At 47.5% G+C, this 23885-nt stretch overlaps 1 protein-coding gene across 1 annotated transcript in view; it reads left to right on the top strand.

The window, feature by feature from the left end:
* ALPK2 (alpha kinase 2) overlaps window positions 1–23885 on the top strand; it is a 163276-nt gene that overhangs the window by 99878 nt on the left and 39513 nt on the right. The window contains exon 7 of the mRNA XM_069220227.1: window positions 17632–17906. Within this exon, the coding sequence (XP_069076328.1) occupies window positions 17632–17906 (275 nt within the window). The remainder of the gene's footprint in view (window positions 1–17631; window positions 17907–23885) is intronic.

Genomic DNA, 23885 nt, shown 5'->3' with positions numbered 1-23885 from the left:
CAAATCGCATTCACATCTTGCAGAAGTGGGAGTTCTCGTGCAGAGGTGAATGTTTCATACAATATCATGTTCCCGGATCCACAGGACATTCAGACAGAATGATAATGCGGAATCTTAACACTCTTTGCCCACTTAAGTGAAACTTAAATGCCCCAAAAACTGGGAATTCAGAGAATCGGATTCTCTAGAATGTTCCGTTTATTGGTGTTCTGATGACATGACATGTAGCTGTGAGGGTAAGAGGACTACAAATCTGATGCAGTGGGAGTTTGATGGCAGATGCAAAAAGTGATCAGCATTCACGAGGTAACAACTTGGAGTATTCATAAGCATTTGGGATCACTTTTCACACACTCATTGTACATCTAAACGCACACCTACCTTAAGAATAAGTGATGACATATGCAGTTGACGTATATAGTTGGAAAATTCGCCTCTATGTATTTCTGCATGTTTAGAGGAATATGTTTTTTTTTTCGGGACAATTGCACATTCACCAAATCCCAGCGCTTCTGGATTTTCCACTCTTGGGGTTTTCTGCAGCACCACGTTGTTTGTTTCTGGAATGCGCCTGAGGGTTGGTTGCATCCAGGAGCATAGCTTGGTCCATAAAATTGTGGGTGGAGGGGTGAGCTTCAGATTGTCCAACAATCACTTTGGCACATAGGCCCTCATTACAACCCTGGCAGTCGGTGTTAAAGCAGCGGTAAGACCGCCAACAGGCCGGCGGTAAAGAAAATGGAATCACGACCGTGGCAGAAACCGCCAACATAGACAGCCACTTTAACACTCCGACCGCCACGGCGGTACAAACAGCGCGGCGGTCACCGCCAACAGACAGGCGGAGGACAATGTACCTCCCACAGAATTACAACCTACCAATCTGCCACCTTTTCCGGGGCGGATTCACCGTGAACAAAAACACGGCGGAAACAGGACTTCGAAGGGAAAACGCTCACCTCTGCACACCCCACGAGGAACCAGGACGCCATGGAACCAGAGCTCCACATTTTTCCAGCCTTTATCTTCTTGCTCGTCTACCAGGAGCACGAACGCTGGCGGCGAAGACCACGGTGAGTACTGCACCTACGACACAGGGGAGGGGAAAAACAATGACACACACACGCAACACCCCCACCCTCACCCACTACAACACACACACTAATACAGCATGATACATTACAGTTACACCTCCCAACTCCCCCGGAAGAATGCAAAGACAAAAGGAAATGAGGTGAACGATTGTAATATATTAAAATTCAGTATTCAAAAAATATACATACACTATTTACAAATATATACACCAAGAATATTAGTCCAAGGTATTCCACCATGAAAGTCGTGGACCACTGGGCCCAAAATGCATGGGCGAGGCCCACACAAGATACCCGAACAAGACGGAGAGAACACTGCAGGGGCATCATATAGAAATAAAACAGGCACCTCAGGGGGAAGGGAAAGGGTGGGCACCTCAGCCGGTTGAGTGCACGACGCCAAATCCACGAGGGGTCCCCATGCCCACTGTTCAATCCTGGGGAGTGCAAAGCCACAGTCTCTCAAGTCTCTACAGTGGGTGGGTTGCCCACTGCTTCATCCTGGGGAGTGCAAAGCCACGGTCTCTCAGGTGGATACCTTTCTCCACTGGTTCTGGAGGGGGCCTTGTGCCAGAGTGCTTCTTCCTGCCAAGGACAGAGGTAGTGGATGTATCTCTCCACTGGTTCTGGAGGGGGCCTTGTGCCCAGAGTGCTTCATCCTGCCAAGGACTGTGTGAGTGGATGTGATACTCCACTGGTTCTAGAGGGGGCTTTGTGCCCAGAGTGCTTCATCCTGCCAAGGACTGTGTGAGTGGATGTGAATCTCCACTGGTTCTGGAGGGGGCCTTGTGCCCAGAGTGCTTCATCCTGCCAAGGACTGTGTGAGTGGATGTGAATCTCCACTGGTTCTGGAGGGGGCCTTGTGCCCAGAGTGCTTCATCCTGCTCGTTGCGGCCTCAGTAGCGTCTGAGCTTTTGGTGCTCATGGGCCTGCGGTGCTTGTGCTGGCGGTCTCTTTGGCAGCGGTGCTTGTGGCGGCGGTGTCCTTGGCAGCGGTGCTTGTGACGGCGGTGTCTTTTGCAGCGCTGCTTGTGGTGGCGGTGTCCTTGGCAGCGGTGCTTGTGGAGGCGGTGTCTTTGGCAGTGGTTCAGCTGCTGGCGGTCCTGTCTTGGGCAGTGGGGCTGCTGCTGGCGGTCTCCGGTCCTGTCTTGGGCAGCGGGGCTGCTGCTGGTGGTCTCCTTGGCAGCGGGGCTGCTGCTGGTGGTCCTGTCTTGGGCAGCGGGGCTGCTGCTGGCGGTACTGTCTTGGGCAGCGGTTCAGCTGCTGGCGGACCTGTCTTGGGCAGCGGGGCTGCTGCTGGCCGGCTCCTTGGCAGTGGAGCTGCTGCTGGCGGTCCTGTCTTGGGCAGTGGGGCTGCTGCTGGCGGTCTCCTTGGCAGCGGCGCTGCTGCTGGCGGTCCGGTCTTGGGCAGCGGGGCTGCTGCTGGCGGTCTCCGGTCCTGTCTTGGGCAGCGGGGCTGCTGCTGGCGGTCCTGTCTGGGGCAGCAGGGCTGCTGCTGGCGGTCTCCTTGGCAGCGGGGCTGCTGCTGGTGGTCCTGTCTTGGGCAGCGGGGCTGCTGCTGGTGGTCCTGTCTTGGGCAGCGGGGCTGCTGCTGGCGGTCTCCCTGGCAGCGGGCTTGCTGCTGGCAGTCTCCTTGGCAGCGGGGCTGCTGCTGGCGGTCCTGTCTGGGGCAGCGGGGCTGCTGCTGGTGGTCTCCTTGGCAGCGGGGCTGCTGCTGGCGGTCCTGTCTGGGGCAGCTGGGCTGCTGCTGGCGGTCTTCTTGGCAGCAGGGCTGCTGCTGGTGGTCCTGTCTGGGGCAGTGGGGCTGCTGGCAGTCGGCTCCTTGGCAGCGGGGCTGATGGCGGTCTTCTCCGCCGTGCTGATCTTCCCAGACTTGCCAGTTTTCTTGTGGCCCTTCCCCACCTTGGAAGGTGTCGCAGCTGACTCCACACTCCCACCTGTACCCCTGGGAGTGGCTTTGGTGGCTGGTGTCTTCCCCCTCTCCCGCCGGGCACTGGCCAACTTTTGATGCTTGACAGGTGGGGACTGTCCGTGCTGTGGCTCCTTGCCACACTGGCTGCCCTGCTGGCTGGTGCACTCCAGAATCCGGTGACTACTGGCACCACTGATCCCGCTGATGTCGTGGCTGAGGTGCTTGGTTGGGACCTGGAGAGTCGGCCCTAGGGGACGGACGGGGTGGTGGAGGTGAGGGAAAGAGGTCAAGGCTGGCCAGGCAAAGTTTCTTAGGAACACTGGGACGGGTAGATGGAGGGGGTTTGGGAGTGGAGGAAGAGGTAGTGGTCTTAGGAGGTGTCCGTTTGCTGACTTGGGGTGAAGGTGCATGGGCTGGAGGCTGTCGTGAGATGGATGGCTGTTGGGTGGGTGTGTGGCAGCGTTTGTGTACTTTGGGAGGAGGGCTCACTGACACACTGGGAGAGGACACAGGGGATGTGTGAATGGTAGTGGGGGTGGTGACTGCACGTGAGCGGGGTGTGGTGGTGGGTGTACTGGTGATGGACGTAGTGGCTGAAGATGTAGTGCATGCAGGTGTGAGTGGAGACGAGACTGGAAGGGATGAGGGAGACGAGGAGGAGGGGACACAGTGGAGGCAGTGGATGTTGGTATCTCTGCATGTGTGTGATGCTTGCGTGAGTGCCCGTGGGATGTGTGGTGCTTATGTTTGCCAGAGCTTCCTTTGTGTGTTGAGGTGTGTGCATGCTTTTCTGATGATGTGCTTGGGATAGGCTGAGGCACAGGGGTGTGGGTCTGGGTGGAGGAAGTTGGAGGGGGGAGGCTAGAGACAGGGACAATGGCTGCCATCAGTGCTGAGACCAGAGTCTGAAAAGCTCACTGAAGGGCTGCCTGACCAGAATGAATGCCCTCCAGGAATGCATTGGTTTGTTGCAACTGCCTCTCTACACCCTGGATGGCATTCAAAATGGTAGACTGCCCAACAGTGAGGGACCTGAGGAGGTCAATGGCCTCCTCACAGAGGGCAGCAGGGGTGACTGGGGCAGGGCCTGAGGTGCCTGGGGCGAAGGTGATGCCCACCCTCCTTTGTGAGCGGGCACGGGGCAAAGGCTGACGGGCTGCTGAGAGGGCGGTGCTGGGGGGGGGGTGATGGCGGCTGTACCTGTAGATGCGGGGGGCACAGACGGGCCCAGCACTGCAAGGGAGCTCCCATCAGAGAGTCCGTATCACTGGTGTCAGCTCCTGTCCCCGCCGTGGAGCTCCCCTCGCCCTCCGTCCCACTGGTGAAATCGGAGTCCGTAGTCTCACCCTCCAGGGCCATGTGGGATGCAGCTCCCTCCTGCTCCGGTGCCACTGCTCCTCCACCTGATGATGCTAATGCACACAAGTACAGGGAGACCATAAAAAGGTGGGGGCGGGGAGACAGAAGAAAGACATGTTGAGTGCATGCATTACCGCTACCGTTGGCGGACACGACAGACACAGAAGCCCCCTGCACTATGCCGCGCACATGGGGTCCACTATTCAATCCCTGGGACATGGCCTACAAGGCTATGGCCGATATCTGCACACATGGATGTCACAGGAGCCTGACTAGGTGTAGTTGGCACTGTACCCAGGTGGGGTGGGGTGCCACGGGGTCTGTCTGAAAAAGGGGACTTAACTAGACACCTCCAATGCGCGCTGAATCAGCAGAATGAGAGTGTACTCACCCCCTTGTTGCTGCTGTGATGCCCTCAAGTGCCCATCCAACTCCGGATATGCCACCGCCAGGCTCCTGAACATCAGGGGGGTCATGGTGCGACGGGCACCCCTCCCACGTTGGGAGGCCATCCCCAACTGGGCCTCCGCCATCTTCTTGCTCCAGCGGCAAATGTCCTCCCATCTTTTACGGCAGTGGGTGCTCTGTCTGTGGTAGACCCCCAGGGTCCGGACGTCCTTGGCGATGGCATGCCAAATATCCTTCTTCTGGTGGGCGCTGACCTACAGGAATTGTACAGGGGAAAAAGAAAAGTTAATTCCAACTGCACCGTCACAGTCATTGGTCCGCATCCCTACCCTTGCCATGTGGCACATGCACTCACCGTTGTTTCATGCACGCCTCATTCTCCCCCTCTACCCTTCATCCACCCCACTTCACACAGGCATTGCCCATACAGCATGCTCACAGTGTACTTACCTGTTTGTCTGGAGGACCGTAGAGCAGCGTGTACTGGGGGAGGACCCCATCCACGAGTTTCTCCAACTCCTCCGTGCTGAAGGCAGGGGCCCTTTCCCCAGACGCACGAGCCATTGTCTCTTCCAGACTGAGGTCACAGCAGCACTTGCAGTGTAGGTCCTCTCTCAAAGATCAGGTATCGAATGATTGAACTGATAGAAAATGGCAGTCACGTCCGCGGCGGTGCATACCACCACCACCGGCGTACATCGTCATTGGCTCCTGGGACCCATAGGGTCCAATGTTAACCAATGCAGAATTGCGCCGCGGTCTTCGACCGCCTACCGCAACGGTGTACAACGCCAACGCAATTACCTCATATCCCATTGTCCCACTTTACAGGTCAGGCAGCCGCCATTTCAGGGGCCCACATGGCTTAATTTGTAACTGCGTCACACATACCTAGGCCTTGGCTCAACACTCATACAGGCAATTTTCGGATTATGAATAGTTTTCTGAGTAAGCTGTGTTTACGTACCTCAGAGTTGGTTGACTCTGTGCTCGCTGTTGTCCTCCATAGGCACCGTCCGCTGGGACATGTGAGGAGATGGCGGCATCCTCCGGTGTACAGACCGCTGGTGGACCTGTTGACAATGGAGGAAAGACATGTAATCATCACCTACAGGCTTGATCGTGCCACAATCCTGGAACTGTGTGCCCAGTTGGAGCCAGACCTCATGTCAGCTATCCGCCATCCCACAGGAATCCCCCCTCAATTGCAGGTGCTGTCAGTACTCCATTTAGTTGCAAGTGGGTCATTTCAAACAACAGTGGCCATAGCATCAGGGATGTCCCAGCCTATGTTCTCAAACGTGTTGTCCAGAGTGTTGTCTGCCCTGCTGAAACACATGCAGAGCTAGATCGTTTTCCCTCAGGTGGAGGATTTGCCAACAGTGAAAGGTGACTTCTATGCCCTGGGACATATCCACAACATCAAAGGTGCCATTGATGGGACACATGTGGCCTTGGTCCCCCCTGCAGGAGTGAACAGGTGTACAGAAACCGGAAGAGTTACCATTCGATGAATGTGCAGATGCTGTGTTTGGCAGACCAGTACATCTCCCATGTTAATGCCAAATTCCCTGGCTCTGTGCATTATGCTTACATCCTGCGGAATAGCAGCATCCCTTATGTGATGGGGCAACTACAGAGGCACCGTGTGTGGCTACTAGGTGAGCACGTGGAACCAAATCAGTGGGAATCGTTGTCTGGGTATATCCCTAAGAGTTAGTGTGTGTCTAACAGTTGTCCCTCGCCATTTTCAGGTGACTCTGGTTACCCCAACCTGTCATGGCTACTGACCCCAGTGAGGAATCCCAGGACAAGGGCAGAGGAACGCTACAATGAGGCCCATGGGCGAACTAGGAGGATTATAGAGCGGACCTTCGGCCTCCTGAAGGCCAGGTTCTGTGCCTCCATATGACAGGTGGTTCCCTATTCTACTCACCAAAGAAGGTGTGCCAGATCATCGTGGCCTGCTGTATGCTTCACAACTTGGCTTTGCGACGACAGGTGCCTTTTCTGCATGAGGATGGTCCAGATGGAGGTGTTGTGGCAGCTGTGGAGCCTGTCGACAGTGAAGACGAGGAAGCAGAAGAAGAGGACATCGACAACAGGAACTCTGTGATCCTGCAATACTTCCAGTGAGACACAGGTAAGAAGACAAATCTGCCTACTACATGTACTTTAACACTACTACCTCTCTACTGTCTGTCCTTTTCACCCAGTGTATGATCACTGAGTTTTCACTTTCTCTTACGATTTCACAGATGTGGGTCCCACTGTGTGCCATCTGCTTTGTTTCCTCATGGACTAGAGCTGTGTGACATAGGTATGTTGACATTACAATTGAAAGAGCATTTTGTCACTGTAATTGCTAATACACTAATTCAAAATCACAGACAGACTCCAGATTTTTTTGTGCTTTAAGGGTGTTTATTTAAGTGCTCAATTCTGGAGGGGGTTGTAAAATGGTGAGGGGTGATGTTGGAGGAATTTCCATGGCAGAGTCCAAGCTATTAGTCTCACAGGTGCATTGTCCAAAGGGGCCTAGGAAGTGGAGCTGGGGCAGTTTGAGGATGGACAGGGTGACAAGGTGGGACAAAAGGATGACAATCAGGGTGGTCTCATTTCTTGGCTGGGGTCTTGGCATCGTTCTCTGTCTTTGTCCTGCATCTCAGGGACCATTTGCGGGGTGGTTCTCCATCTGCAGGGGGTGGGGTGCTGGTGTGGTGGTCCTGTGGCAGTGCCTCCTGTCCACTAGCGCCAGCGGAGGTGGTGGGCAGTTCATCGTCCAGGCTAGTGTCAGGGGCCCCTTGTTGTGCCACAGTGTCCCTCCTGGTGTTGAGGACATCCTTCAGCACCCCTACGATGGTGCCCAGGGTGGAATTGATGGATCTGAGTTCCTCCCTGAAGCCCAAATACTGTTCCTCCTGCAGCCAATGGGTCTCCTGAAACTTGGACAGAACCGTTGCCATCGTCTCCTGGGAATGATGGTAGGCTCCCATGATGTTGGAGAGGGCCTCGTGGAGAGTGGGTTCCCTGGGCCTGTCCTCCCCCTGTCGCACAGGAGCCCTCCCAGTTTCCCTGTTTCCCTGGGCCTCTGTCCCCTGAACTATGTGCCACTGCCCCCAGGTCCCTGTTGTTGTTGGGGTGGTGGGTTAGCCTGGGTTCCCTGTAGTGGTGGACACACAGCTGATTGATGTGTCCTGGGGACAGAGGTATGGGCCCGCTGGGTGGGTGCTGTGCTTGTGTTTCCAGAGGGGGGAAGCTCTGTGGTGGCCTGTGACTGTGTCAGGGGAACCGACTGTCCCGAGGTCCCAGATGGGCCTGGCTGGTCGTCTAGATCCAGTTGGACAGAGCTGCTGTCATCACTGTGGGCCTCTTTTGTTAGTGGTGTGGACATGTCTGGACCTTCCTGTCCGGTGACGTTGGGTAGGGGTCCTGCAGGGGTGTAAAAGCATGATTATTGCATCTGTGTGTGGCATGGTGTGCAATGGGTGGGTGACTGTGTACCCCAGTGCTTGCATTCCTGTGTGGGGGCTTGTGAGATGATGGTTTAGGGGGGTGTATGGGTATGTGCAGTGGCCATGCTTTGGTGATAGGTCTCCATGCTTTGTTGTTGCATGCAGGGCTTGGTGTTGGGATGTGTGGTTTGTGATATTGGAACATTTTTGAGGAGTTGGAGTAATGGGGGTGAGGGCGAGGGTGGGGGTATGTGATGGCATGCAGGTAGGGTAGGGAAAGTAATAGTACAGATTTGACTTACCAGAGTCCATTCCTCCAGCTACTCCTGCAAGGCCCTCAGGATGCAGAATAGCAAAGACTTGCTCCTCCCATGTTGTTAGTTGTGGGGGAGGAGGTGGAGGTCCGCCGCCAGTCCTCTGGACCGCCAGGTTGTGTCTTGAGACCACGGAACGCATCTTCCCCCGTAGGTCGTTCCACCTCTTCCTGATGTCATCCCTATTTCTTGGGTGCTGTCCCACTGCGTTGACCCTGTCCACTATTCTTCGCCATAGTTCCATCTTCCTAGCAATGGAGGTGTGCTGCACCTGTGATCCAAATAGCTGTGGCTCTACCCGGATGATTTCCTCCACCATGACCCTGAGCTCCTCCTCAGAGAACCTGTGGTGTCTTTGCCGTGCCATGGGGTGGTGTGGTTGATGTGTGGGGTGGTGTGTGTTGTGATGTGTGGGGTGATATTTAGTGGTGTGTTGTGTGAGGTGCGTGGATGTTATGTGGGTGATGGTGTTGAGTGTCTGTGGATGCTTGTTTGTAGATTGTACTGTCTCTCTCTGGCCTTCTTTCGGAATTCTTGGCAGTAGGGGTTTGTGGGTGATGTGGGTGTGTGTTTTATAGTGTACTGGGTGTGTGGGAGTGGTGTGTGTATGTGTATCAGGTGTGTGTATTTCGAATTGTCCAATGTGGATGTGTTTTGTAAATGAGTGTGTATTTTGAGCGCAGCGGTGTGTACCGCCAATGGAATACCGCGGTTGAAAGACCGCCACGTGGATTTGTGGGTCGTGATAGTGTGGGCGTATTCCTGTTGGCGTGACGGTGGAGGTTTTGTTTTCGCCAGTTTATCACTGACCTTTGGTGTGGCGGACTTGTGTGTCTAAATTTTGGTGGATTCCGGGCTTTGGGTCATAATGACCGTGGCGGAATTCCGCGGCGGTGTGTTGGCGGTCTTCTGCACGGCAGTAAGCGCCTTTTACCGCCAATGCTGTAATGACCCCCATAATGTTAAAATACATTATACCACAAGCAGGGTGCACAAGAGGGGCTTGAGTGGCAGCGGAAAGGTAGAGAAATGTAGATTGGTAGGTGTACTAAGTGAGAGAAAGCACATTAGTCTGTGAAATAACCAACATTTTTGAAGTGTTCCAAACAGAGAGAGGTAGAGAGTGTGTGTGCGTTTTTATCTGTATGTGTAAAAAGTATGGTGAAATCAGACAGACACCTCACCATACCTGACTGAAAGCACCTGCACCTAATTATTTAACAAAATATACAAAATATACATGTTTAGGGGGGTGTAACACCCCAAACACCCCTTCTGAAGTGGCACCCTTGGTTGCATCTTCAAAATATGGAAAACTTCACTTAACACATATATGATACAAATGCATATGTTTTGTGAAACTCAGTCAGTCAGTTGCTATTTGTATAGCACAGCTTATCACCCAAGAGGGTATCCAGGTGCTTGCTGCAGATGTTATTCGGAGAGCCAAGTCTTCAGTCCCTTCCTGAATTGGGTCAGAGGGGGATAGGGAGAGTGTTCCAGGTCTTGTTGGCGAGGTATGAGAAGGAGCGTTCTCCTGAGTGGCAGCGGCGTATGCATGGAGTATCTGTGAGGGCGAGGTGTGCAGAGCGGAGGCTCCTGGGTGTTTGGTGGAGGTGAAGGCGGTGGTTCAGGTAGTGGGTGTTTTGTGAGCATGGGTTAGAAGCTTGAAGAGGCATCTTTTGTGGATTGTGAGCCAGTGGAGGTCCTTCCGGTGCTGGTTGATGTGGGCTCTCTTGGGTAGGTTGAGGATAAGTCTAGCAGCTGCATTCTGGACTGTTTGGAGTCACTGCAGAAGTTCGTTTGAGGTGCCTATATAGAGTGTGTTGCCGTAGTCTAGTTAGCTGGTGATGAGGGCCTATGCCACTGTCTTCTCTGTGTCAGGGGGTAACCATTTGAAGATCTTGCGGAACATTTGGAAACAGGATGAGAGATGGTGCTTCATGGAGAGTTCACTCTCAAGGATGATGCCAAGGTTCTGGGTGTGATCTTTAGGCGTTGGGGTAGGTCCAAGTTACAATGGTCACCAGGAGTCGTTCCAGAGGGTTGATTGTCTGCCAAAGATCAGCAACTCCATTATGTCCTTGTTGAGCTTCAGGAAGTTGCCCCTCATCCAGGAAGAAATGCTTTTCATGCAGTTGTGAAAGTTTATCTTTGTTTGGGTGAGGTCTGTTGAGAGCGAGAAGATGAGCTGTGTGTCGTCAGCGTAGGATACGATGTTGATCTCACAATGTCTGCTAGTGATGCCATGTAAATGTTGAACAGGGTTAGGCTGAGTGAGGAGCCTTGGGGGACTCCGCAGATGGTGTGCTTGGCTTTTGAGGGAGGTGGACTCTCTGGGTGCGCCCTGTGAGAAAGAATGCCAACCAACGGAGTGCTTTGTTAATGATCCCAATCTAGCATAGTCAGTCGATGAGAGTGTGGTGGGAGTTGGTGTCGAAAGCACAGAGAGAGCAAGGTGGATGAGGGCAACTGTTTCACCCCTGTGGAGTAGGGCGCAGATGTTGTCAGTTGCAGTGATTAGAGCTGTCCTGGTGCTGTTATTGGCTCTGATTCCTGATTGTGACAGGTGTAGAACGTTATTTCTCTCCAGGTGCTTAGTGAGTTGGAGGTTGATGGCCTTCTACAGGACTTTGGCGGGGAGTGGGAGGAGGGAGATGGGGTGGTAGTTTTACTGATTGATGGGGTTTGCAGAGGATTTCTTGAGGAGGTGTGTGATCTCTGCGTGTTTCCAGGCTTCTGGGAAAGTGGCTGTGGAGAGCAAGATGTTGAGTACGGTGGTGAGCTGACAGCTGATCTCGTCTCTTCTGAAGTTGAAGAGTCTGTAGGGGCAGAGGTCAGTGGGTGCCTCTGAGTGGATAGAGCTCATGAGAGTGGCCGTGGTCAGTGCGCTTAGCTGTTCCTATGTGCTGAGAAGGTGGTCAGCGGTGGATGAGGTGATCGGTGGTTCCGGTGGTTGGAGATTCCTGTAGATGGTTTCTTTCTTGTGTAAGTGGTCGGTGAGAGCCTTGCAGAGTTCCTGTGTCCGGGGTGGGGGAGTTGTTTTGGGAAGGCAAAGTCTCTGACGATGGGTAAGAGCTGTTTGGTCCTGTTGGTGCTGGCTTTGACCCGGCGGGCCAGGGGAGGTTTTTTGGTGGTTTTTGATCTGGCAGTGGTAGTTGCTGAGTGCTGTTTTGAAGGTGTATCGGTCTGTGAGGTTTTTGCTGGTGCACCATCTTCTTTCTAGTTTGCATTTGCATTTTGCTGAGTTCTGGGGTGTACCAGCTGGCTTGCTTGGTGGTTTTGTGGGTCTTTACTTGTTTGATTGGGGCGACCCAATGGCTGTTCAGATGATCCAATTGTTAAAGTATTATACAATCTGATCTACGTTGGTGGCGATTTTAGGTTGTGAGGTGTTGAGGGTGCTGGTCCATTGCTGCTGAGTGACCTTGGTCAAGCTGTGGGAGGACGGGTTGTGGTGGCTTGGGATGGTGTGATGGGTTCTGGCAAGGGTGAAGTGTATGATGGAGTGGTCCGACCAGGTGAGTTGTGAGGTGTGGCTGTAGTTTACCCATGCTTGACATGAATATCAAGTCTAGCCTGTGTCCTGCTTTGTGTGTGGGGTCGGTAACCAGCTTCTTTAGGCCATTGTTGTGTAGTCTTTCCAGAAGGTCGGTGAAAGTGGGTGTTAGTGGTGTCATTCAGGTAGAAATTGATGTCTCCTAGAATTCGATGGTGAGAGGGGTGAGAAATTCCATGACAGTGTGGCTGAGGCCATTTCTGGGGCCTGGTGATCTGTATGTGAGGATGCCTTTGATTGTGGTGTTGTCGGTGTGGAGCTGATTCAAATTGTTTTAATGTTGCCAAAGCTAATTATGACACGTCATTTTCTTGTGCAATTTGAATTTACTATTAGAATTCACTTACTCAGTTATGTGTCTCTTATCGACCTCAGACGTACGAAGGATGGAGTCAGCCCTGACAGAGCCAAAACATGTGTGCAAGGTTTGTGTACTCAAGTAGAGAAATAATAATAATACCGATTTGTGGACAGTGAAGGCAGACATGAGCAGCCAGGTTCATTTAGTCATATCATTAAAACAGCAATATGAAAGTTTTCTTTTAAGCATCATATTCATCGTGGCTATTATGCAACAGACCCTGCTAGAGTCTGCCTCGTTTTTAGATGTGGTTTCAGGGTGCAGTTGTCTGGAATACCTTGTGTTACCAATTCTTCTACATTTATATAGGGTGGTGTTTGGCTCTGCCCAGAGGAGTATAACTCTCTCACCTCATGCTAATTGCTCCATGGTGTGTCTCCCTCCTCTTAAGGATAGCTTCTGTCGCAGTGCGTAAGGGGCTATTTTGCACTGATTTATGACAGACTAAATTCTTAATTTTATAGGTGCATTGTATACGTATACAGCAGTCGTTGTTGAAGGTTTTTTTTTTAATTATGTTAGTCAGGACTGAAAACACAAGTTAGACCTTTTTGTTTTGCCAATGCTTGTTTACTGTAGGGAACGTGACTGTAGGGCTGTGTGGCAGAAAGGCTATTCTCTTGTTGTGAGATATGACTAAGCTCTCTCAATGCTTTAACTCTCGGAACCAACAGAGATAATCTGGTTCTAGTAACGAAAACTTTGAAACATGTTTGATAGAGTTGCCTTAGCGGTAGGACCAACGTAAGAGAACAATGCGTGATGTGTGTGTAAAACAGCAATGTAGCTTTTTCAGTTAAGACATAAAGAAGAAAAGGGTCCTCACCAAGTTAAGTAAAAGATAAAAAATAAAAGGCAGATTTTGCAAAAGGGAATTATAAAGAAAAAAGAAAAACAGTCTTAAGAAATAATGGGGTAAAATAGTCCACTGATAGTCAGTGGGAGAAGTCAGAGAACCTCCAAAATATCCAAGGCCCCATGTGAAGCTTAAGAGAGAAAGGAACCAAACTTAGGTGTTCTTATTAGGACCCAAAATCGGCCAGGGTGAGAGGTTATAATGGGCGATGGATTTCATGTTTTGACTTTAAAGATTTTTTGTGTGGATTCATAATCACCAGGACCTGACAATACATAAATAATGTAAAGCTCTTGCCAAACTTAATGTGCTGCTGCCTGGGCTCAAGTATAGAAAATGAAAGGTTTGTTTTCCGTCCATTTAGGGTGCCTCACCAACCTGTTTGTTTTGTGTCAGAGTCAAGAGAATTAAAAAAAGGCAAAGTAGGTGCATTGTGACGTGCAGTGCCCACCGTGAGTGCTGTAGTTCACTTTGGGAGAGTCCGTCTAGTCTAGTGAGGTTGAGCACACTGCAACCATGCTTAGAGACTTAGGGCTACATGTTCAAAGCCTTTGTAAATGTAAAAAAGATTTATGAAATGTACAAAGCCCTATCTAAGATTTGGTAACCTATTACCGAATCGCAAATTGGGTTTGCGATTCGGTATTAGGAAGGGGTGTGTTTATGGCGCCCATTCCTAATACCGAATCGCGGTGGTATATAAGAATGTTTTGCGACTGTAATGCGGTCACAAAATATGTGCATTTTACCACCGACTTCAAGTAGGCGGTAATGTGTTGGCAAATGGGAAGGGGTCCCCTAGGATCGCCTTCCTCTTTGAGAATATTTGTAAAAAGATTTTTAGGAGCAGGCAGTGATCCCACGGACTACTGCCTACTCTTAAAAAATATAAAGTTTTCTTTTTGAAACGCATCCACTTTTCCTTTAAGGAAATTGGGCTGTATTTTTTTTAAAAATGCTTTATTGAAAGACATAGTGGTCTGCTGACCCTAACAAGCCACCATCTCTTTGATTTCTGCGATTCCCAATGGGTCACAAACCAAGACCTACCTCATTAATATTCATGAGGTAGGTCTATTTGCGGCCCACTGGCACTCACAAAATACATAAGAAACACATTGGTACGTGGGTCTTTGTGATTACCAAATAGCAAATCGCAAAAATGCGCTATTTGTTTTTCACAAACACTTTCTTTGTACGTTTGGCCTTTCGAACGGAAAGCCTTATCACATTCTAGATCTTCAGTGGCTAAACTGGGTAACGACCACTAGATGGCAATACCTATAAAGATATAAACAAGTGAAATTGCATAAACTGCTTGCAGAATTGTGCAAAAACATGCAATTAGGGCTTATTTAATGGAGAATGGATTTTCGTTAACTAACCTTACAGGCTATTTGAACTTCAATGTTTAGGACTGTTCACCAAGAGCTTCCAAGGCTTTTAATAGGCACTCTCCATTAAATATCTCTCTTAAATGAAGGAAAAAAGCTCCAAGACGTATACAACATATATTAACATTTTGCCATAGAGAAATAGAGCATAGCGGCATCTGACCGGAACTTTTACCTCGATGTTATTTCAAATAGTTTTAATCTCTACAGAATGAATTTGAGGATGTATTCATTGTGATCCACTCCTTTAAAAAAATTGCTTTGTGAGTTGGCAATTAGATAGCCTAAACGTATATGCATTTTGTAAGGTGGCCTAATGATCTCTCTGATAACACACTGCTTCAGTCTTGGACATTCTTTCTGTTTTTTTATGAACATAATTCAAGACTTCAAATTTAGAACACATTAAGTTGTACAGTCAAAAATCAAGCTTTAGCTCATAGCCCTTCTTGAAAAGCCATGTAGAAATGTTTTCTGTCTGAATTATGGTCGCAAAACATTCAGATTTTACCGCCTCCTTGAAGGAGGTAGTAACCCATTTGCAAATGGGGAGGGGTACCAAAGGAATCCTTTCCCCTTTGAGAATGGTAAACAAACACTCTTGAAGGGCAGGCAGTGGTCGACAGACCACTGCCTACTCTTAAAAAATGAAACTTCAAAGATTCATGTTCTTTTTTTAAACACATCCAGTTTTCTTTTAGGGAATGCATTAAAAAAATAAAAAGATTGCTTTATTAAAAATCAATTGCAGACATGGTGGTGTGCTGGCCCTAGCAGGCCCTCATCCCTGTTATGGCTATCATTCCTAAAGGGTCATAAATTGAGACCTACCTCATTAATATTCATGTTGTAGGGCAATTCGGGAAAACTCTTGAAAATGTTTAGGTTTTCTTACATCACAAATTGTGATTTCCTAATTGTGATTCAATAAGAATTGCAATTAGGAAATTACAATTTCAAAATTTCATACTTGTGGCCCAAAATTCAGATCTTTCACTAGTAGGCACATTAATAACCAGTGTTATCTTGACATTGTTATTGCTGCCTGAAAACTGCCACATGCACATGGACGTTCACCTGCTTTAAAACCAATAATTATTTTAAACACTGTGACCACCCCCAAAGTCAGATCCAGGTGCAGCTGCACAGGTCGCACCACCCGAAGGCCAGCCCTGGAATTTTTAAAGCAACACAGTGCAACAACCTAATTGGCTGCAGTTAGTTGTTGAAAGTATAAACACATTGCTGTGTCACATTAACTAATACTGTCATGCTGCTGCTGTGATTTAATGTGTTGGCACACAAGCAGAATTCTTTGTGAGATGTTTAGCCTCGCATCATAGTGCACATGTCAGGGTACACTGTTTAGTATTGAATTTGTACTAAAGGCATACCCTTATAGTACAAGTTCCAATGCTTAGACACACTCAGAAGGATCCCACACGTTTACTGTGGGCTGTGCACTGCAGCACACATGCAATGCATGGGCTTTTTTTATAAATAAGCTCAGTTCCTCTTGTGAATACCTCCTTCAAGGAGGTGCCAAGTTTTGATATAAAGCTCAATCAGGCATTTAAAGTAGAGTGAGCTTTGTGTCAAAAGATATGGATATTTGTATCGATCTGCTCTAGTGATTTCCCTGGAACTCCCTGGTAATGCTCCCTTGACACAAAGTAACAAAAATCAACATAAAAGGTTTTTGTGCTGAGAAAGAGGTAACTTTCCAGTGCATAACACCTTTTGTACTGGATAGCAAATACCCTTACAAGATTTTGCATCGATCTACATTACTGTGTGCAGTTATCTGATAATGAAATGCATTCGTCTCTCTGGCACATTGGGATGAGTGGCAGATGAATACACAGCAAATGTTTATGCCAGTTTAGCAGCATTTGTGAATTATTGGTGCCCATTTTAATTCCTACCATGGCCCAATTATTTTCTGGTAACGCAATCACAATTTGGAACTCACTTCATCCAGTTCTGCACAGGACCTTTTTCTTTTACAAGCTGCAAGAAAAAGCTTGAAGTTCTTATTTTTAAAGAAATGTGTCAGCAGGCACCAGTGATTGTATATTTTTAATACCTGCCTTCCTTTCTTAATTCTTGCATCAAACTACTCACCATTCACATTTTTTGCCTTTGACTCTCCTCTCTTTCTCCGCCCTCTTGCCTCCTTGCACAGTACATGGGGTCTCATAATTCTCTCTTGCTTCCAACCACTCCTTTTTCTAAGGATTGCTTTCACATGTTTCTTCTTCTCAAAGTTAGCTCACATGAGGAAATAAGAGATTGTTTAATGTATAATGGCTGATCAAGCGTCACCCTTGTGATGTCAACAGGGATCAAAATGTGTGTAATGTAACTTTTGATATCCTATGCATTTTGGTGAACTGACACCTATGTTTGAAGCACATTGTGTCACTGGATACAAGCTATGCCTCACTGATGAGGTCTAAGTAGTCAGAAGCCAGTCTGGGGTTGCATCGGGTTCCCATACAGAGGGGACCCATCCTAGCATTTCAGGCTGCAGTGTTCCTATTGGAGTAGAACCAATACTGTTTTGCATATGGCTTGTCTGAAGTGGCATAGTTGTCTTTCCGGAGTGACGTAGCGGGAGAAAAATAATAGACTGGAATGCTGCCTGACTGATCACCAGTGGCTGAGATTAACCCAAGTCTTCCTTCCAGCACTTCGTTGTTTGTTACGTGGGTGAAGCTGAACACAATTCTCTGCAAGGGAACTCTTCTCCTTTGAAAGACATAAAAGTATGTCTACATGAACTATCTTGAGTATTGTAACATGAGAATATTAGTCTGTCTTTCATTTCCATTTCACTGCACATAGACTTGGCATCCTAAATCTTCCTCTAATATCCCTAATTGCATCAACTTTATTTTGATTACTTTATGATTTGCAGGTGGGGAAGAGATTGAATTCAATCAACTCTTTTTCAGAGAAGATTTCATCAGTGATAAGTATTTTGGTGACAATTTACATGGAAGGATTTCAACTGAAGATCTGCACTTTGGAGAAGGGGTCCACCGTAAAGCATTTAGAAGTAAAGTGATCTACGGGCTTGTACCCATCTTTAGCCCCGGTCATGTCTGTGTTCTTAAAGTGCACAATGCGGTTGCACATGGGACCAAAACCACAGATGAACTTGTGCAAAGAAATTACAAACTGGCAACCCAGGTAACAGCCTACACTTGGATTGTTCCTGTCTGCCTCAAGTGTAAATAATGCTTATCTCAGACTGTGTTATTGCATGCTGTCCACATTATATCATATTATCTTTGTGGTTAGAATGGGTGCGATCATATCATCTGGCACACTTTCGCGGAAAAAACACTGCACAAAAATGATCGACTGTCCAGCATATGAAGCCCATCGATTAGATTAAATACAATCACCATTACTAAAAAGAAAACAATGCATACTAAAGTGGTTTGCTGACTTCCTTACACTAGATGAAAGCATGCATCATAAGAAACTCAGTGCAGACGAAAAGCCCACCAAAATTTGGAAACCGTAGTTGTGTCATTTCTCTTGTTACATTTAGGTACTTTTTTGGTGTATAATATCTTGCTCTGCTGTTATTAAAAGGAAGGATTAGTTTTATGTTGTCAGCATATTAGTAAACTGGAAGTCCATGCTGGCAGCAGCAGGGCTCATAAGTAGGCTGAAGAGCAACATGAACAAATCAGCCTGAGAGGGAATCTTCATTACTCTGTGCAAAGGTCTTCCTCGTCACAGACCATACAGTATGATGTAGGACTATGATAAGGAAGATGGACGAGTTTGTAATGGTGAGATTACTTCCCAGCAACCTTTGTTACTCAAAGTCCAGAACTTCCTTATCATAGTCCTATGTCAGTAAGTTAAATCTGTGAGAAGGTAAATGGCCCAGGTGGTAATGAGTAGAATCAAGGTGTCTTTCTCCAGTGCTCAAGTCTGTAGTCATGTTTTTAAGAAAAATTTCAAGATATCATTGTGACTAGAGGTGTGAAGAAACCAGGTAGTAACAGGAGGGCTGCCATTATCAGTAAAGCAGAAAAAACTGTTGACAAAATGGAGCGTCGTTGTTTCCTTTTCTCACTAGATCCATAGCTGGTATGCTCAGAGTAGCTTAATTTCTGTGCCAAAGTTTAGTAGTCAATTGGAGATATATTAATGATTGGTTGGTAGTTGCTGACTGTGGTGCGGCTCAGTGAAGGTTTTTACAACACGGAAATTACTTGGCTGATCTTGTTGCTGAGAGGGAAATTTTTGTGTGGGAGACTTGTTTTGAGCCATAGGAGATCACTAGTGTTCAAAAGGTAGTGTAGGCTTTCATGGAGACACGAGTTTATATTAGATCACTAATTACTTAGCTCGTTGATTGCCATGATTCCTTCTTTCAGTATCAAGTACAAACTGAATGGCCTGGTAAAATATGACAGATCTGCCCCAACATTGAGTGATTCATTGTGCACCTAAATTTATCTAATTGACTTATCAGCTCTGTAAGAAATTCAGGCAACAAACATAATCCTTGACAGGGTGAGCCACAAAAGTCACTGAATGAACCTGGGATTAAACCCTTGAGAGCTTGGCACAAAAGCAGTCAGACTTAACTTAGAGGCACTGTGTTAAGTATTTATGCAGCACACAAACAGTAATAAAGTGAAAACATAACACAATATGAACTCCCGACCGATTCAGAAAAATAGTATACGTTTAATAAATAAATTGAGAACAAAACAACACAAATCCAATAAGTAGAACTAGAGCTATGGAAATTTAAAGGTTTAAGTAAAAATGTAGCCCAAAGCTCTATCTGTTTGGAAGTTCAGGCCGACTGTGATTTACTGTGGGAGGGATGTAGGGACCAGATTAGTCCTGCTGAAAACAATTCAAAAATTTAGGATTTCATAGGAGGAGCTCAACTGATGCCAGCCAAGGGTCCAGGACCTACAGAGGTACCTCTGGGGCTGGAGATAAGAATCTTACTCCAGTGGAAGCCAGCATGACTCAGGCAAATCTAATTGCAAGACCAGGTGCGTCCAGCTGCAGGTCTAGGCAGGGCTAGTTGTAGCAGGTCAGCTGGGCAGTTGCAGGGTTGCATTTGGAGCTTGTTTTGTCCCTGTAGTTCACAAAAGGAGTTAATCCAGCTGAGCCTTGGAATCACTCAGGTTTGCCCAGAAGTAAGGGAACAGGTCCAGACTTCCTTCTCAGAGAGCAGGAAAGGCCTCAAGCAGCAGAGAAGTATTTTGAGAACAAGGCAGGCATTAAGCAACAGGGTAGTCCTCAGGGGAACAAGACAGGCCTCAACCAGCAAGATAGTCCTCTAATAGTAGCAGAGCAGTACTCGGAAGAACGAGGCAGACCTCAAGCAGCAGAGCAGTCCTCTGGGGAAGAAAGAAGGCCTCAGCACCAGTGTAGTCCGCTGGGAAAGAATGCAGTCCTTCTTCTGTAATGTCCAGAGGTCAAGGAGTGTACTGATGAGTGTCTCAGGAGGTCCAATATTTATATCTAGGGCCACCCTTTGAAGTAGGAGTGATGTATAGTCCACCCCCATATCTGGTTTTAGAAAATTCCTTCCTTGGCTTTTTTCACCTGCCAAGGCTTCTTCAGGAGGTCTAGTGTGACAGAAGGCCGGGTTCAAGTGCCTTTATGAGTGTGCAGGAGGCAGCCCGTTGAAATGTAAGTGGGGTAGGAAACAACTCTGTGCCTCCCATTCTGGCAGGATGGCCCTCTCCCAGCTACACCCAGGTCCTATTGTTCACTTTCTGGGCCCATTATGCATTCCTGATGGGGGAGCAATTAACAGGCTCATTCCGCTGGAAACTCCTAGAAGGCGTCAGAAAGTGTAAGGTGGGAAAATGCCAACTTTCTAAAAGTGCTTTTTCAAAATTATAATCTGAATTTAACATTAAAGAGGATTTTAAAGTACAGTTCAGTTGAGTCCAAACATGACATTTCTCCTGTTCCCAATCAAATGTTATCTTTTACTAAATGTGATAAGGGAATCCAAAGGAGAGGGCACAAGCACTTTAGCACTGGTTAGCAATGGTAAAGTGCACAGAGTCCTAATACCAACAAAAATGAATTTCAACAAGCAGAAGGGGAGAAGGCAAATGCTTGGGAGATGACTATACAACAACTGTCAGGCCTAACAAGTTTATTAATGTACCTAAAGCTCAAGGTTTCTAAATTCAGCTATACATTTTCCCATATTATTATCTTTTTGATAAGCCCCTGTAAATTATTTTAATATTAGCCATTATCTCATTGTGATTTGTCACTTTGGGCCTAATTACGACCTTGCGGGATGGGATACTCTGTCACAAACTTGATGAATATCCCGCCCGCCATATTTCAAGTTCCATTATATCCTATGGAGCTTGTAAAACGGCGTGTGGGATATCCGTCACATTTGTGACGGAGTATCCCATTCTCCAAGGTCAGAATCAGGCCCTATGTGTTCTATAAATGTCCTCTAGTTTTGGTTTTTACTTTACTCCAGCATACATTTTTCAGTTTCCCTCTGTAGTCAAATATTTAATTAGACACACAATCAGTTTTTAGCCAGAATTTGCTCCCTTTTTTATTTGTCTGACTTTAGTTTCGCCACCACAACATATCTATGAAGTTTCCTGAAGTACAATATTTTTGTCTACCATCAAGTAATTTGTCATAAATGTTCATTGTTTTGGCGTGTACCTTGTTTCAAAATAAGGTTAACATACAGATATTCAAAAAAAGAGATGACAGAGTATTTTTCTATTATAATTATTCTGTTCCCATTATAATGAGTTGTTTAACAAAATAGCTGCAGAATTGATCACATTTTTTTCTTTTTAACAAATCGTAGCTGACATTTATTGCCCTATATTATTGCTGTTTCTTTCTTTCACAAAGGTTAGATGGTGTTTCTGAGATTAGACTAGTGTAGAAAACAGAAAAGAAAGTGTTAGATGTAATATAATTGAAGAACCACCGAGCTGTCCTGCCAAAGCCTTCACACCTAATTCCTCTTAGAGTTTACGAGTAATTTACCAAATGTGAATCTCTGGTTTCTTATGATGTGCATACAGTCCTGGTGCAGTGCAGAGGCAGCATGTGTGTTAAAAATTGGGTCTATAGTTGGCAAAGGTATGGATCCTGTTCTAGTAGGGACCACAATCCTAGACAGGGTAAGTCAAAACACAACCTAACTTGTCCAGTGCTCACCCTCTGGAAGCTTGGCAGAGAGCAGGCTTAACTTAGACGGCAGTGTGTAAAGTATTTGTGCAATACCTCATACAGTAACACAGTGACAACACCACAAAAAGACTCACACCAGGTAAAAAATAGATAGTATTTATCTGAGTAAAACAAGACCAAAAACGACAAAAATAAATCCAGTGGAAGTCGAGATATGACTTTTTAATTATTAAGTGTGAAAACAGTGCTTAGAAGTCACTAGGGGTCAAAAGGTTACTTGAGGTCGTGAGGGACCGGTGCAAATCCAAAATCCAGACCGACTGCGATGGAGGGTAGGCCGGCTACAAAACCTGTGCAGGGCCCACTGAAACAGTACCTTTGATGGAGTGATGCGGCGATGCTCAGGGCATGATGCGTCAATATTTTCCAGGCAGTCAGGTCACTGTGTCATTGGTGAGCTCTGTTGAGATAAATGTGATGCATTTTGTCGGGCCATGCAGAGCATCATCGGTGAGTCGCGCAGGCTGTAACTCCGCTGTCATCGTGCAGCCACTGCATCGTCATCGGAGATGAAATGCACCGATTTTTCTGCCGCACTCAGGGCGATGCATCGATTTTTGCAGAGATCAGCTGCAGAACCTACTTAGGAGGCCCAGAGCTTGAAGGGGGACCTCAGGCAAGGGTGAGGCTCACACAAGGCAGACACCTGCAGCACCAGGAAAGTTATAGGCAGTCTGTGATGTCTATGTGACTGCAGGAGAACAGGGGGAAAGCCAGCAAGCCCCCGGGGATCACTCAGGTGGGAAGGTTGAGTCCTTCCAGCAGGGTCAGAGAACAGCAGGGCAACAAGTAGAAAAGCAGTCTTTTCAGGAAAGCAGTCCAGTTGATTCCTTTGGGCAGCACAGCAGATGTTCTGACAGAGGTTCAGTTCCAGGTCCAGATGCGTCTGAGTTGATGGGGGACAAAGACCAAGTACTTGTACCCAAATGTGCCTTTGAAGTGAGGGAGACGTCAAAGAGTGGTTTCAATGTACACCAGTTCCCCTTTCAGCCCAGTCCTGCCTGCCAGGAGATCTGTGGGGAATAATCCGTCTTTTGAGTGGAGTCCGGACACTATCATTTGAAGTGTAAGTGAGAGCCTCTCCACCCTTCCTGCCCAGGAAAACCCAATAGTATGCAGAGGAAGTGCCAGTCTTAGAGGTGTGTGAACCATGTGGTTGTACAGGGCCCACAACTTAGGGGGGAGCGAAAATGTCAGATGCACTTGCATAGTTACATTTTACTTGTTGTACTTGTTAACAATCTACTATAATATAATGATTAGCAATGAAAAACTATGTTACTTGTGCCATAGGGGGCCCCTAACAGTACACTCTGCACAGGGCCCAAAATATCCTAAGGCTGGCACTGGCAGATGAAAGCAGATGCATTTGAGTATCTTGTGTTTATGGCTGTCTGGATAGAATGCACAAGGGGAGCTGTCACCCAGCACAGACCAGACGTGGATTGGAGACAGGCTGTAAGGCACATAGAGCAGTAAGAGCAGAGACATTCCTACTTTATAAATGTGACATTTCTAAAATAGTAATGTAAAATCTAACTTTTCCAATAAATTGAGTTTATCATTACCATCCCAAAGATATAAAACATGTAGCTACTCATTTCTGGCTAGGAATTACAGCTTAAAAGTGTTTTAAGGAATTCCCATTGCTGGCCTGTGAGAGGAGCAGGCTTCCCTATAGTGAAAAATGACTCTGGGAGTTTTCACTACCAGCAAATGTAAAACTTAAATGCACATGTCCTGCCTTTAAATACACTGCACCCTGCCTTGTGGGTCACATAGGGCCTACCTTAGGGATGACATATATCTACTAAGAGGGGAGTTTAAGTCTTGGCAAAGGGTTTTAAATAAAAACTGCACATACAGGCCTTGCAATGGCAGGCCTGAGAATTGGTTAAGAGGCTTCTCGTGTAGGTGGCACAATCA

This window comes from Pleurodeles waltl, chromosome 1_1 (assembly GCF_031143425.1).
Source record: "Pleurodeles waltl isolate 20211129_DDA chromosome 1_1, aPleWal1.hap1.20221129, whole genome shotgun sequence".
Classification (NCBI taxonomy): Eukaryota; Metazoa; Chordata; class Amphibia; order Caudata; family Salamandridae; genus Pleurodeles; species Pleurodeles waltl.
Note: the sequence above shows the minus strand (reverse complement) of the source record. Positions and strands in the feature narration are given on the sequence as shown.